The sequence below is a fragment of the Sciurus carolinensis genome, chromosome 19, assembly GCF_902686445.1.
Source record: "Sciurus carolinensis chromosome 19, mSciCar1.2, whole genome shotgun sequence".
NCBI classification, from domain to species: Eukaryota; Metazoa; Chordata; class Mammalia; order Rodentia; family Sciuridae; genus Sciurus; species Sciurus carolinensis.
In genome coordinates, this window is record NC_062231.1 from 26729569 (window position 1) to 26742128 (window position 12560).

Consider the following 12560-nt stretch of genomic DNA (forward strand, 5'->3'; position numbering starts at 1 on the left):
TGGGGGCGGCGGCCACGGAGCTCCGCGTGGCAGAGGGCACAAGTGCGCCGGGGCACGCGGGCCGCAGGAGGCCCCGCCGGCTCCCGGCGCGCTGCAAGCCTCGAGGCGCTGCGAGCGGCGCGGCTGTTGCGAGCCCCCGCGGCGCGCGCAAACTGCGCGGAACTACTTCTCCCGCGCCGCTGTGGGGCCGGGCGCCGGGCGGCAGCCCCGCGGGACGGCCGTGCCGGACCCCGCCGCCGGTTGCCCGCCCCCGGGCGCGGCCACGTGCGCCCCGCCGGGCTCGCACGCTCCGCCGCGCCGGGCCGCTGGGGCCCCCGGCAGGCACGCGCGCCCCCCGCGCGCACACGCTCCCGGGCACGCACGCCGCCGGCCGGCCCACGTCCGCCACGCCCCGCCTCCCCCGCGCCCCGCCCCCGCCCCCGCGGCGCCGGCCGCCGCGCTCCCATTGGCCGCCCGGCGCGTGACGCGCGGCGCCGGCCCCGCCCCTCGTCAGTCACTCGGCGGAGGCGGCGCTGGCGGGGACTAGTCTCGTCCGGAGACTGGCGGCGGCGGCGGCGGCGGCCGAGCTCGAGCCCCGGCGGCTGAGGGCGGGCGGGCGGGCGGGCGCGGGGGAGGGAGGGGGGCCGGTCCGCGACGACTCCCGGGCGGCGTTTCTCCTGCGGGCGGCGGCGGCGGCGGCGGGGGGGCTGGGCGCAGCCCGTCCGTGACCATGGGCGACAAGAAGAGCCCGACCAGGTACCTGCTCGGCGCCGCGGGCGGAAGGGAGGCCGGGGCGGCGGGGCCGGCGGCGACTAGGCCCGAGCGGCGCGCGCGGGGAGGCGCGGCTAAGATGGAGACCGGCGGGCGGCGGCGGCGGGCGGCGGCGCTCCGCGCGGGCCGGGGCCGTGCGCGCCGCAGCCATGGCGGCTCCTCCTCAGCCTCCCTCCGCCGCCGCCGCTCCTCCCAGACAAAGGAGATTTGCCCAGGTGGGGAGGAGGCGGCGCGGGCGGGCGGGCGGCGGCGGCGGCCCGCGCCCCGCCGCGCAGCCCCGCGCCCCCCGGACGCGCCGCCCGCCCGCCGCGGCCTCCGGCTGGGCCGCGGGTGCGCGGGGCCCCCGGCCGGGCGGGCGGGCGGCCGCGCGGGGTGGGCGGGGGGCGCCGGCGAAGTTTGCGGCGCCGGATTCCTGCGGAATCGCGAGGCTCACGCGCGCTGTGTTTGCTGTGCCCCTCTCCCCGCTCCCGCGAAGGCCGAAGAGGCAAGCCAAGCCCGCCGCGGACGAGGGCTTTTGGGATTGCAGCGTGTGCACCTTCAGGAACAGCGCCGAAGCCTTCAAATGCAGCATCTGCGACGTGCGGAAAGGCACCTCCACCAGGTACCGCGCGCCGGCCCTGCGTCGGGGGCTCTTTTCCTGGGGTGGGGGAGAGGGCGGCCGGCCGCACTTTCTGCCCCGGCTCCAACTTGTTGATCGCGGCTTCTGCTGCGCCCGGGGGTGGGCGACGGGCTTGGGGTCGCGTGTCTTTGGCGTTGGGTGCAGCGCCTCGTGTTCCCGGGAAGATTTATGGGGAGGAATTTCCCCAGGTTTTCGTCTTATTTCATGCAGACGCTGGGTTTGACACTTGTATCCTTTGGCTTATTGGTGTTGGCTGGGAACGGGAGGAAGCAGGGCTCTTGCTATGGATTGTAGGACATGAGACCTTTTTATTTCTGCCATGTGCAGAATGGTTTTAATTTGCCTGTCCTGAGTTATTTTTCTCTTCTCTGGGAAATTTAATGGTGGTAGTGCAGAAAGGCTGGTTGTGCTTTTCTGTTTCGAGCTGCAAATGTCTGTTATTTTCCTGCACTTGAAAATAGATGTTGGGGGTTTGATAAAGTGTATATTTTGGAAGGCTGAGTTGTCAGGGTTTTTTTTTTTTTTTTTGTTGTTGTTGTTTTCTTTTTTTCCCCCTTCTTGATTAGCTTTTGCAGAGTGGTGATGGAGGACGATTTTGCAAAATGGTGAAGTCAGTGGAGTGACTATTTTGAAGTTTGTGTTTTAAGCTACATTATGATGAAAAGAATGCTGAAAAAGAATTCCTTTTCATTTAAATGGAGGTGGTAACTGTATGGTGTGGAAAAGCGAGTTGAACTACTCCAGATTTCACATACAGTGGGATGAAATGTCAGGACTCTGACGTTGTGGTCTGCCGGTCATCTCTAAACTTTTACCTGGAATGTCAGTAGTGCTCGAAGTGAAGCTGTTGTTGGTGTCATTTAATGGACAGGCATTGGGGTGAGTTCTTGGGGTATGCCTCACGACTTGACAGTTGATGGCCACAAGTCTCATTTCATCAGGTACTTGTTTTGAACTGGTGGCATCCCGTGTGACTGTGTAGTCGCGCTCCACTGCTCCAGCTGGATGTGCTTCTTTGGATGTATCCTGTTAGGGCTTCCTTGCTGTTTATACCTGGGATTAGATAGGATACTGGACACCCTAAAAGCGAATAACCGGGATTGTGTGGCCTAATTACTGGTAGAACTATTCTGTGAATTCCACCAACTAATGAGACCTCTGATAAAAATACTTTAGAACTTGAGGAAGATATTTTCCCATAAGTAATTCATGTCACCTTTTTGTGTCATCATAGATTTACTTAAAATTAGAGAAAAAACACACATAGGTGGTTTCATAGAATTTGTTTTGCCATCTAAAATAGGGGATTCCATGAGATGGCATGGAAGTTTAGAAATGTGTTACTTAAAGCAATAGTGATTGTGTATTTATGAGTGATGTTTTTTACATGTAGAATCCCTCAGAGGCCAAACCTCTTTATTGTGGTTTTGCTTTGAGTGTTACTGTAGATGGTGTTCAAGTAAATGACTAGGAAACTCCTGAGAACTTGAACCTCACTGGTGAAGAGAGACTTGAGCCAAACTTAAAAGTTTATATCTGATTTATTGCTGGGAATAATTATCTCATAATGAAATGCATTTCGGTTTCTATAAGTATTTTAAAAAACCTGACTCATCAACTTTTTGGAAGCACGGGGAAGGTTTTGACTTTAAAGTTTTTTTCAGGACCAGAGATGACAACAGTGTAATTCAGCTTTTAAACAAATGAAATATTTCAGAGTAAGTTCAGGGAAAGTTGCTTACAAGTGTCTTTGTGGGTCTTCATGCAGGTTTTTTGATGTCTGTCATTGAGTAGAATTTGAACGAACATTTCATGTGTCTGAGAACTTGAACTCTCACCAAGTCGTGATACTCTCACTTGGCTGAGATTTCTTTGATTTTGGTTAGATCTTTGCAGAAGTTGTTATTAATCGGAATTCAGTTGACACCTTGGCTTTCCTCAATTACGGATGGGCGTCATGTGGGCAGTGAGCTTTTGACAGGTTTCATCCTGTCCTCTAGTGTGTTAGCTTGGTTAATTGCTCCGTGATACTTGCCACTGTAGAGTTTTTTCTTGAGTCTTTTTCATGCAGTTTTTGTACCTCAAAGGTTTGATGTGAACTTGACATTTTCTGTCTTGCCTGGTATTAATAAGGCTTGGTACTGATGACAGTACAAAACTTGTTATGTTTTTTGCTTTTGTTTTCCCAGTTCTGGGGAGATTGAAGCCAGGACCTTGCACAGACTAGTACTTGTCACTGCCACTGTCAAGACTAGTACTGCCACTGAGCTACAACCCAGCCCTGTTTTTGGGTTTTGGAAGCTGGGTAATAGGCAAAATTTGGGGCTTTTAGAACAATTCGTTGACTGACATATTGTTTTATCTGTTTTTGTATTTTAACAGCCTAGTTACCTAGCCTATGGTTAATTTTAAGTTTTTGATCATTTTTGTCTTTATTGTTAATGTCACGTACCAGTCAGTCCAGGAGTACAGCTTTGAATTAGTGGTAGCCCAGTGGGGCACAGAACTATATTTGCCCTGTGAGGACAGAGTTGATATTCCTAAATATGATTAGGAAAATATTGCCACTCATCCAAAGGATGGTGTGGGAGATATTCCTGAAGGCATTGGGGAGGAAAGGGAAATGTTTAAAAGATGGTAAGATGTGTATCCAGATGACTATAATTCAAGTTGTAAAGGTTCTGAGAGGCAATAAAAAATGGGATTGGAGCAGTCTGGCTTGGAGAATCAATTACATGGTGTCCCTCCCCCCATTTCTTTTGGAAAACTAGAATTGATTTCTTCAAATTCACCTGCCAACTTTACACTATTATTGTCATGTGCATCAGTTATTTTTAATTCTGCAGGTATAATCATGAAAGTGATTCAGAGTGAGGATTTACTTCTTTTCTTGAGCAGCATAGAGCAGAATGAAAGGGAGATCAGAGGGTCCTAAGGAATATGCTAAGGTCCTAAGGAATTTGTAATAGTCCACTTGGAAGGCTTGGGGCAATGGAGATCTATATTTTAGATGTATTATTAAGTGTGTGTTGAATCTCTGGTTCTTTTATGCAATTCTTTTTCAAGCACACTATCCCACTCTCTAGCCCTTGGTCATTATTTTAAAATCTTTTTTGAGGTCCTGCAAGGTGGTGCACACCTGTCATCCCAGTAACTCAGAAGGCTGAGGCAGATGGAACCCAAGTTTGAGGCCAACCTCAGCAGCTTAGCTGGGTGCTGTCTCATAATAAAAAATGGGCTGGGGATGTAGCTCAGTGGTAAAGCACTCCTCAGTCCCCAGTTCAAAACAATAATCCCGACTTTTGTTGAGGTATAATTTACATATAAGATTCATCCATTCTTAATGCTGCAATTACTTTTTTTTGGTCTTTTTAAAGAGTTGCGATGCCATCATTACAGTATGGTTTAGAACATTTCCATCTCCTAAGGTGGACACCTTCTGCCTGTTCTTTGATACAAAGCCTCTGACCCAGGAGCACGGAGGCGCCATGGGCACCTGAGAGGGTTGCTTCCTACCATCTACTGGTGTACTCTAAGCCTTGCCACCTTGCAAGATGGAGAATAAAGGGGGAGTGCAGGGTTAGAGAGAGATGGCAGGTGGGCAGGAAAAAGTCCTGTCCCTTCCTGTGTGGTCGCTGCAGTGTATTTCCTCCTGCTTTGACAGACACAAAAAGGAAGACGCCTCTTTAAGAGAGGAAGGAAAGCAAAGCCCAGCGTGGGGGACTCACCTGACTGTTGTCTTAAGTTCCAGGTGTCTGACAGTCGCTTCCTAGACTAGGGAAGAAGCCGTCTTGCTTATGGGGTCTTGTGTCTGTGACTGCAGTGTGTGTCCGAAGTAAGCATTGCCAGAATGGCGCTGCATGCTCTTGCTAATGGATGTTTCTTTGCTAGTAGGGCTGCATTTTTACCTTCAGCGACTGTTTACATTGCATTATTTGAAAAATGAGAAAATGGATAATTGCCACAGATTTAGAACTTTCCTCTTATGATGTTGAGTTGAAGTCATGCTTTACTTAATCCCTGATGATTTGACTACTGCACCTCTGAAAAATTTACTGTTTTTGGAGCTTTTATAGACAAGTAGAAGCGAGGAAGTTAACTTTGGCTAATGCTATTGTATGGAAATAAATAACTTGATTTAAAAAAAAGTTGGTACTCAGGATATTGGAGTTCAGGGAGAAGCAGCAACTGTTTTGTGTGTAAGTTTTCCTTGTTCAAGACTCCCTGATTCTTTGCAGTTGTAACTTTGGAATCTTTCCCCTTCAATGCAGATACCGTGTCACCTCAGAATGCTTTAGGAACTATTGTAGACATTTTGTGGGGAAACACAACTTAGTTATGACCTTTGCTGGAAGCTCCATATGGGTGTCACCTGGTGATTCTTTTCAGAAAGGAAAACCCCCACAAGAAGGAAAAGGTACCTGCGTTGGGGCAGAGGCAGGTGTGGGACAGTGCTTCCTGAGAGTCCCCAACAGTGGCTTTATGCCTTAGGGTACTTGGCTTTGTTGTGTTTGTCTTTTACAGAAATACTCCATAAAGTACATCGAAAAATTGCCCGTCTTCCAAATTGTGAAACCTTATCAAACCTTTCAACCTCAGAGCTGGTACAGAAGCTGGTACAGTTTCAAAGATTACTCCTAACCCAGGAGTGGAGTAATAATTTATTTCGTGTTTGCTGTTGCATTGGACTTAACTGATTTATTGGCACTGACTTGATCCTATGTGTACTTGACGACCTTAAAGTAAATTACCTGGGTAGTTGTGGTCATTTGACATTTTTTTATTGAGCATGCAGCCATCTGGGCTCTGGGTATACAATGGTGTAAAGACAGACAAGTCCCTATTCTCATGGGATTTGAAATACTGTGGAGAGGAATAGAAGAGAAACAAGTGGACAGAAAAATGAGGTAACTTAGCTAACCACAAGTGCCCGGAAGAAATTGGTAGGGTAAGAAACTGTAGCCTGATGAGGATCAGGCAGAAGCTTCCTTTGGGCAGTGTTGAGGTGTGCATTTGCCCTGTTAGAAGTGGGCTGCTTGTTTTTGATGCTAGGGGACAGTTAAGGTGTGACTTTACCTGCGTAGGCTAGCTCATTTGGTAGAGCTGGAGCATTGGTGCAGAAGCTACTGAACTCAGTGGTGAGTTGTAGACTGAACTCAGGCTCACCAGCTTCCCAGTGTAATCTGTTAGTCATTGAGATGGGAGGGCTTGAATGGTTCACTTGTGTGTTGTTTATGTGGCATATGTTAATTGTGTGCTTCAGTAGGTGTGAAGAAACTCCAAGATTTAGAAAATTGTCAAGCAGCTGTAGTTTACCAGGTTAGTTGTCAGAACTAACTCAGTTTCTTAGTACCTGACACTTGGAAGCCTTCTCATCATGACCTGAGCTGGTACGTTCCCTAGTCCTAGTGACTCTGGTTTTCGCTTTTCCCTGTCACCAGTGCCTTTTCTCTTTGTGGTAGTCCCTTTTAGATTCACCAAAAGTAGTGACCCTTTGTCTGCGTGTTTGTTTTTAAAGAGTTACTGAACTGAAGGTGCATGGATCATGAGTTTAAAGATGTGTTGTGCTTTCACAAGGCGAATATGTGTTTGTAACTGGTACCCAGATTGTGCCTCAGATTTTTAAAGAGAACATTCCCAGGAACCCTTCCTTGTACACCGCCCCCTGGCCTGCTCTCCTGACTTTAGCACAGGAGATTAGTTTTGGCTTGCTTTTGAATTGTTTGAATGGAGTCTTAGAGTATATGCACTGTGGTTCTGGCTTCTTCCAGTCATAGTCGTGTTTGCAAGACTCATCTGTGTTGTGTGCAGTGCTGATTTTACCAGTTTGTTTTGTCCCTAGTAATGTCTTAGAGCTCAGCTCTTTGTCTGCAGACCCTTCCTTACACATTCTAGAGAGAGGACCCTTCTCCACCCTCTTTGCTTACATACCTGAGCTGCTGCACACCTCGGCAGCAGCACAGCGTGAGTGCAAGGCTTTCTAGTGGTCATCAAGGAGTAGTTTTAGCCTTTCATCAGTAATATGTTCATCAGTCATTTTGTTTCAAGGTATTGGTTAAATAAGTGGAGAACTCCTGCTTTCAAGGACCTTGACAAACTTGTTGAAAACTTAGAGAATAAGAAGATAGCCAGTGATGGAAAGGAGCCCTTGATGTGAACGGCGGTGGGTGTGGAATGAGTTGAGTCCAAGGTAGAAGACAGTAAGTGCTTTTTAAAAGAGGTTGGAGAGAAACTGATTCTTGGATGTCAGATTTATTCTGGAGGCAGATAGAGGTTATTCTGGTAATTATTTGCCCCACCCCCCATCCTGTACCTTCATCTGTTTGGATGATATCATCCACACTTTTTTTTTTTTTCTCCTGTCTCTTATTTCCCAGGTAATATTTACTATCCACCCATCACTACCCCTGTGCCTGCGTACACAGGGCAAGCAAAGCCAACTGCGTCCTGGGTTTCTTCCTCGGGCCGTTAGGACAGTTCATACCCCACAGGTTGAAAGGTGGAATTAATGTAATATACAAGTGTTTTCTCAAATGCCAATAAGATCATTCCAGTTCCTGGTTAAAATTTCATCCTGGTTCTCATTGCCTTTAGTATAGAATCCAAATCATGAGTATCACAAAAAGCTTTGAGGTTTGGGTCCTTTCCTTTGTCTCTCTTTAGATTTTCTGGGAGCAGCCCACGTGCCCTCCCGTCTGTCCCCCACGCTTCGTGTGGTGTTTTCTGAGCGTGGACCGTGGAGTCTCACTTGCGTGCCTCCACACGCTCTTCTGTTTCCTTTTGAAATGCTTTTCCTCTCTCTATCCTGACTGACTACACTTGTGTCCTCTCTCGGGTCTCAGGAAGCCTTTCTCTCTCCCTGCAGTCATGCACACCTCTGTCATGACACTTAAACTCTATTTTTATGTGATTTTTCAGACCGCCTGTGCTATGGTGTCTCCTCCTAAGGGTGAGGCCTTTCTTCCATAGCTTTATTTTCCTGTGTCTCTTACAGTGCCTGGCATTTGGTAGCAGTTTAGTAAATGTTTACTGCACAGAATAAATGAAGACTAGAAGAAAAAAATTCCAGAAAGAATTCTGTTGCTGTGGGGGCCTGCACCTCTAATCCTCGCTGTTGGGGAGGTTGGAGTGAGACCTTGTCTCCCCCTGCCTAACAGAGTTGTAGTAAATGTTCTTCTGTATGTTACGTATTAGGGCTCTCATCTTGTGTCTTTAATGTGACTGGGTTAGAAGTTTGCCTTTATGAAGTCTGGGTAGTATTCCTGTTTTTCTGGTTTTGTTTTCTAAACAGGTACTTGAACTTAAAACAGGATTGCAGCCTTGGGGGCTGTAGACAGTACATTTAACTTGCTTCCTGGAGTGGTTTTTTTGAACTTAAGATCTTTGGTATGCTTACCTAAATAATATTTATGTGATAATCCTTCTTTCTGGTTGTCCAGTCTGTGGTGTCAGTAGCCAGAAGTCATTTAGAAAGTCTGATTGGTAATAATAAAGGAGGGCATTGATCATGTGGTACAAAACCTATTGGGGGGTGTTAAGAACTGAAGTTTTATGTAAGCTGACACCTTAAGAGTGCTTAAAAATGGTTACAAAACATACTGAATAGTGTTGGAAATGTTTTGCTCTTGTTCTGTCCTCTGAAGATGACTTGATAGCCGGACTGCTTGTGCTTGATAGGTGGACCTTGGATGCTGTGCACACTACCATCCTGTTGAGTAATTTGGATTATTTCTGTTAAATTGAAGTCTTGACTCATGCACTTCATTCATTTATTTAGCTATATTTTCATTTCCATGCAGTTATTGACAAAAACCACTAAATGGTGCTAAAAATGAATTCTGAGTAAAGGCAGTGCAAAAGTACTACTGAATTACTCAGAAATGGTGAGTGGTTGAAATCTCAAGATTACCAGATGAAAATTTATTTTTAAGCAGGGGTAGATACTACTGTCCCCCTCTTCCCCTCCCTCTGTTTAAATCATCCTATGGTTGGGGAGAGAAACTAGCAGAAGGGATATGTTTAGAAAAAAAAATAGTATCTTAAAACTTTTCAAAGTATTTTTCTCTGAAGTTCAAGAGTACTAGCAGTACAAATGATAGAAACTTTACAGATCTTAGGAAGGGCGAGAAACGAAGGGTGAGGTGGGTGCTGCCAGTGTCGTCAGCACGTTGGGTCCTTCACGTGCATGGTGGTCAGTCACTGGTCTAAAACAGACTGGTGGCTGCTTTCTAAGAACAGACGAGATGTCACATGTGAGTGTTTATAGTTACTCTCTCCATTCTTCTACAAAAGTAAACTTAATTTAATATCATAAATGCGACAAGAATGGTCAAAGTTGTAAGAAGTAGGAATCCACCTCAAGCTCCTTTAATCAAAAAACAAAAGAAAACCATTTACTGGTGTACATAGCCAGTCACGAGGAGGATACACATCCGTTTGGACTCAGAATCAAAGGAAGAGTTAAAAGAATCAGGTCTCCTGCCACTTGCCCAATCTGTGGATCATCCATCTTTTGTTGCCTGGAGGTGGGGATTCTGTGACTGGACCAGCTTAACTCATCTTCAGGGTCTGTTACTTGGAAGGGGAACCGGGACACTTGCTAGGTGGATAGAAAGTTTCCACCACAACTTGGCACCCCACATTTGCTACTGTGGGGGTACTTATGATAGGTTCCTTCCTGATTTTCAACGATAATAAGCTCTTTGAAGGTGGGAGCTGAATATCATTTATTTGTTATCAATCTAGCATCTCATAAATTATTTATGTATTTTTATTGTATGGGTAAAAGAAGAAAGAATATCAGTGAAGGTTGTTAAAACCTAAAAGTAATGTTCTTCTGTAGGTTATTTTATAGTTATATTTGGTAAATGATTCCTCATCCTTTGTTTTGGTTATGAAAGTAATTCACATTTATTATAGGACATATGGGGACAAAACAAAAAAATAAACATCACTCAATCCTGCCATCAAGGATTATTTTTGTTTATTGAGCAATTTATTTATTCACTGGACCACAAATAACTGAATGGGTGAATGAGACTCTGTGATGTGAAACACATTAAGTCTGATTTAAAGAGATCTGATATGGTTCATTTTGGATTCTCTGAGGGAGAAGTTTTGTGAACATTTCATGATTTTTAGAATTTCTTATTTGTAGAGAGCAAAGCAGAAATTGTTTTTTTCTGGATTGTTTTCATTTGGGGGAAGAACTACATATTGAATTCTTAACATCGAAGGCTTAACTAACTTTGCCCAAACCCTTCTTTAAAGAACAGTTTCGTATACAAGGGTACGCTGCCTTAATGTTTTCTAAATTTGTTTAGAGTGGTAATTCTCAGACCATAGTGTGCCCCACAGTCACCTGAAAGCCTTTGGCGCGTTATGATAGTGGGGTTCGTTGTTAGGTATTTGTACATGCCTGCCAGCATCAGTCCCTGGAACCTCTCCTCCCTTCCCTCTGCTCCCCCCTTCCCTCCACTCTCCCTCCTTCCCCTGCTCCTTTCTTCTTCTGGTCCTCCCTTCTGTTTTCAGAAGGACATCCCCCTCCTCTTCCTTGTTTCTCTAGCTTCCACATATGAGAGAAAACTTCCACAGTCCTTGACCTTCCGAGTTTGGCTTATTTTGCTTAGTGTAATACTTTCTGATTTCCATCCATTTCCTAGTGAATGACATGATTTCATTCTTTATGGCCACATAAAACTCCACTCTGTATATGTACCACGTTTTCTTTATCTGTTTATCCGTTGACAGAAATCTTGATTGGTTCTGTAGTTCGGCTGTTGTGAATTGTGCTGCTGTAAACATGGTTGTGTGTGTATTGCTATATGTATATGTATGCCAACTTCAGTGCTTCAGAATGAAATACAGAGCAGTGGTGTAGCTGGCTCCTGTGGGGTTCCATCCCTTGTCTTTTGAGCAGAGATGCTCTGTACTGATTTTCATAGTGGTTGTGCTAATTTACAGTCCCACCATCAGCTTAGCGTTCTTTTTTGCCCATGTTCTCTCCAGTGTTATTATTTGTAGTCTCCATTCTAACTGGAGTGAGAAGAAATCTCAGTTGTTTTGGGCACTTTGTATTTGCTTTCTTTTTTTTGGGGGGGGGGGGAGTTGTGTGTCTAGTTCATTTGCCCATTTATTGATTCCCCCCCCCTTGGTGTAAGTTTTTTGAATTATATTTTGGGTATTTGTTAATTCTTGGTATTTCTTGAATTTAGGAGTCCTGTTGAGGAAGTCTCTGCCTCTGCCTGTCTGTATGTTGGAGTGTTGACGTAGTTGTGAAGTTTCTAGTCTAATTCTTAGGTCCTTGAGTCATTTTGAGTTGACTTTTGTGCAGAATGAGAGGGATCTACTTTCATTCTTCTGCATATGAATATCCAGTTTTGCCAGCGCCATTTGCTAAAGACTCATTTTGAAGTCTTGTTAAACATACATTGCTGAATCTCAACCCTGGAGTTTTTGATCAGCTAGTTCTGGTGTAGGTTCTGAGAAATTCCATTTCTAGTAAGTTTGCAGGTAGTGTTGATGCTGTCGATCTGGGTAGCACACTTTGGAAACTATGGTTTACGTGACTTCAGGTTCTCCTAAAGAGCAGCCAGGTTTCCCAGGGAAGTTGAGGTTTTTATTTTATTTTTTTACTGGGGATTGACCCAGGGGCGCTTAATCACTGAGCCACACCCTCCCACCCCTTTTAATATTTTATTTAGAGACAAGGTCTCTTGGTGAGTTGCTTAATTAAGCCTGCAAAGTTACTGAGGCTGGCTTTGAACTTGGACTCCTCCTGCCTCAGTCTCCCTCGCTACTGGGATTCAGGCGTGCGCCACCCTGCCTGGCAAAGGTTTTGATCTTTTGATTGTGTGTTGGCATTTCAAAGTGAACTTAACTAAGTGTTCAATATTTTAGGACCTATATTTTTGACTTAGGTTTGGCATTGGAGGTGATACCTTAATGAATACATTGTGCAAAGTATATGAATATTTATAAATTGAGGGACCATATCACTTACACTCTGGTGTCTTTTCTACACTCTAGAATCAGCTGTTGTCTTTGATTTCAGATAAAATATTTTTAAAAAATCCTGTTTCTGCATGGAACCAGGTTTTTTATTTATTTATTTTTTACAGGCTGCATTTTGATTCATTGTGCACAAATGAGGTACAACTTTTCATTTCTATGGTTGTACACAATGTGGATT

The 12560-nt window shown here is 45.7% G+C and overlaps 1 protein-coding gene across 1 annotated transcript in view; it reads left to right on the forward strand.

Moving 5' to 3' along the window:
• The first annotated feature begins 600 nt into the window (after nt 1-600).
• Rybp (RING1 and YY1 binding protein) overlaps nt 601-12560 on the forward strand; it is a 71602-nt gene continuing 59642 nt past the window's right edge. The window contains exons 1-2 of the mRNA XM_047534919.1: nt 601-735; nt 1226-1351. Coding sequence (XP_047390875.1) covers nt 710-735; nt 1226-1351 — 152 coding nt within the window. The 5' untranslated portion in view covers nt 601-709. The remainder of the gene's footprint in view (nt 736-1225; nt 1352-12560) is intronic.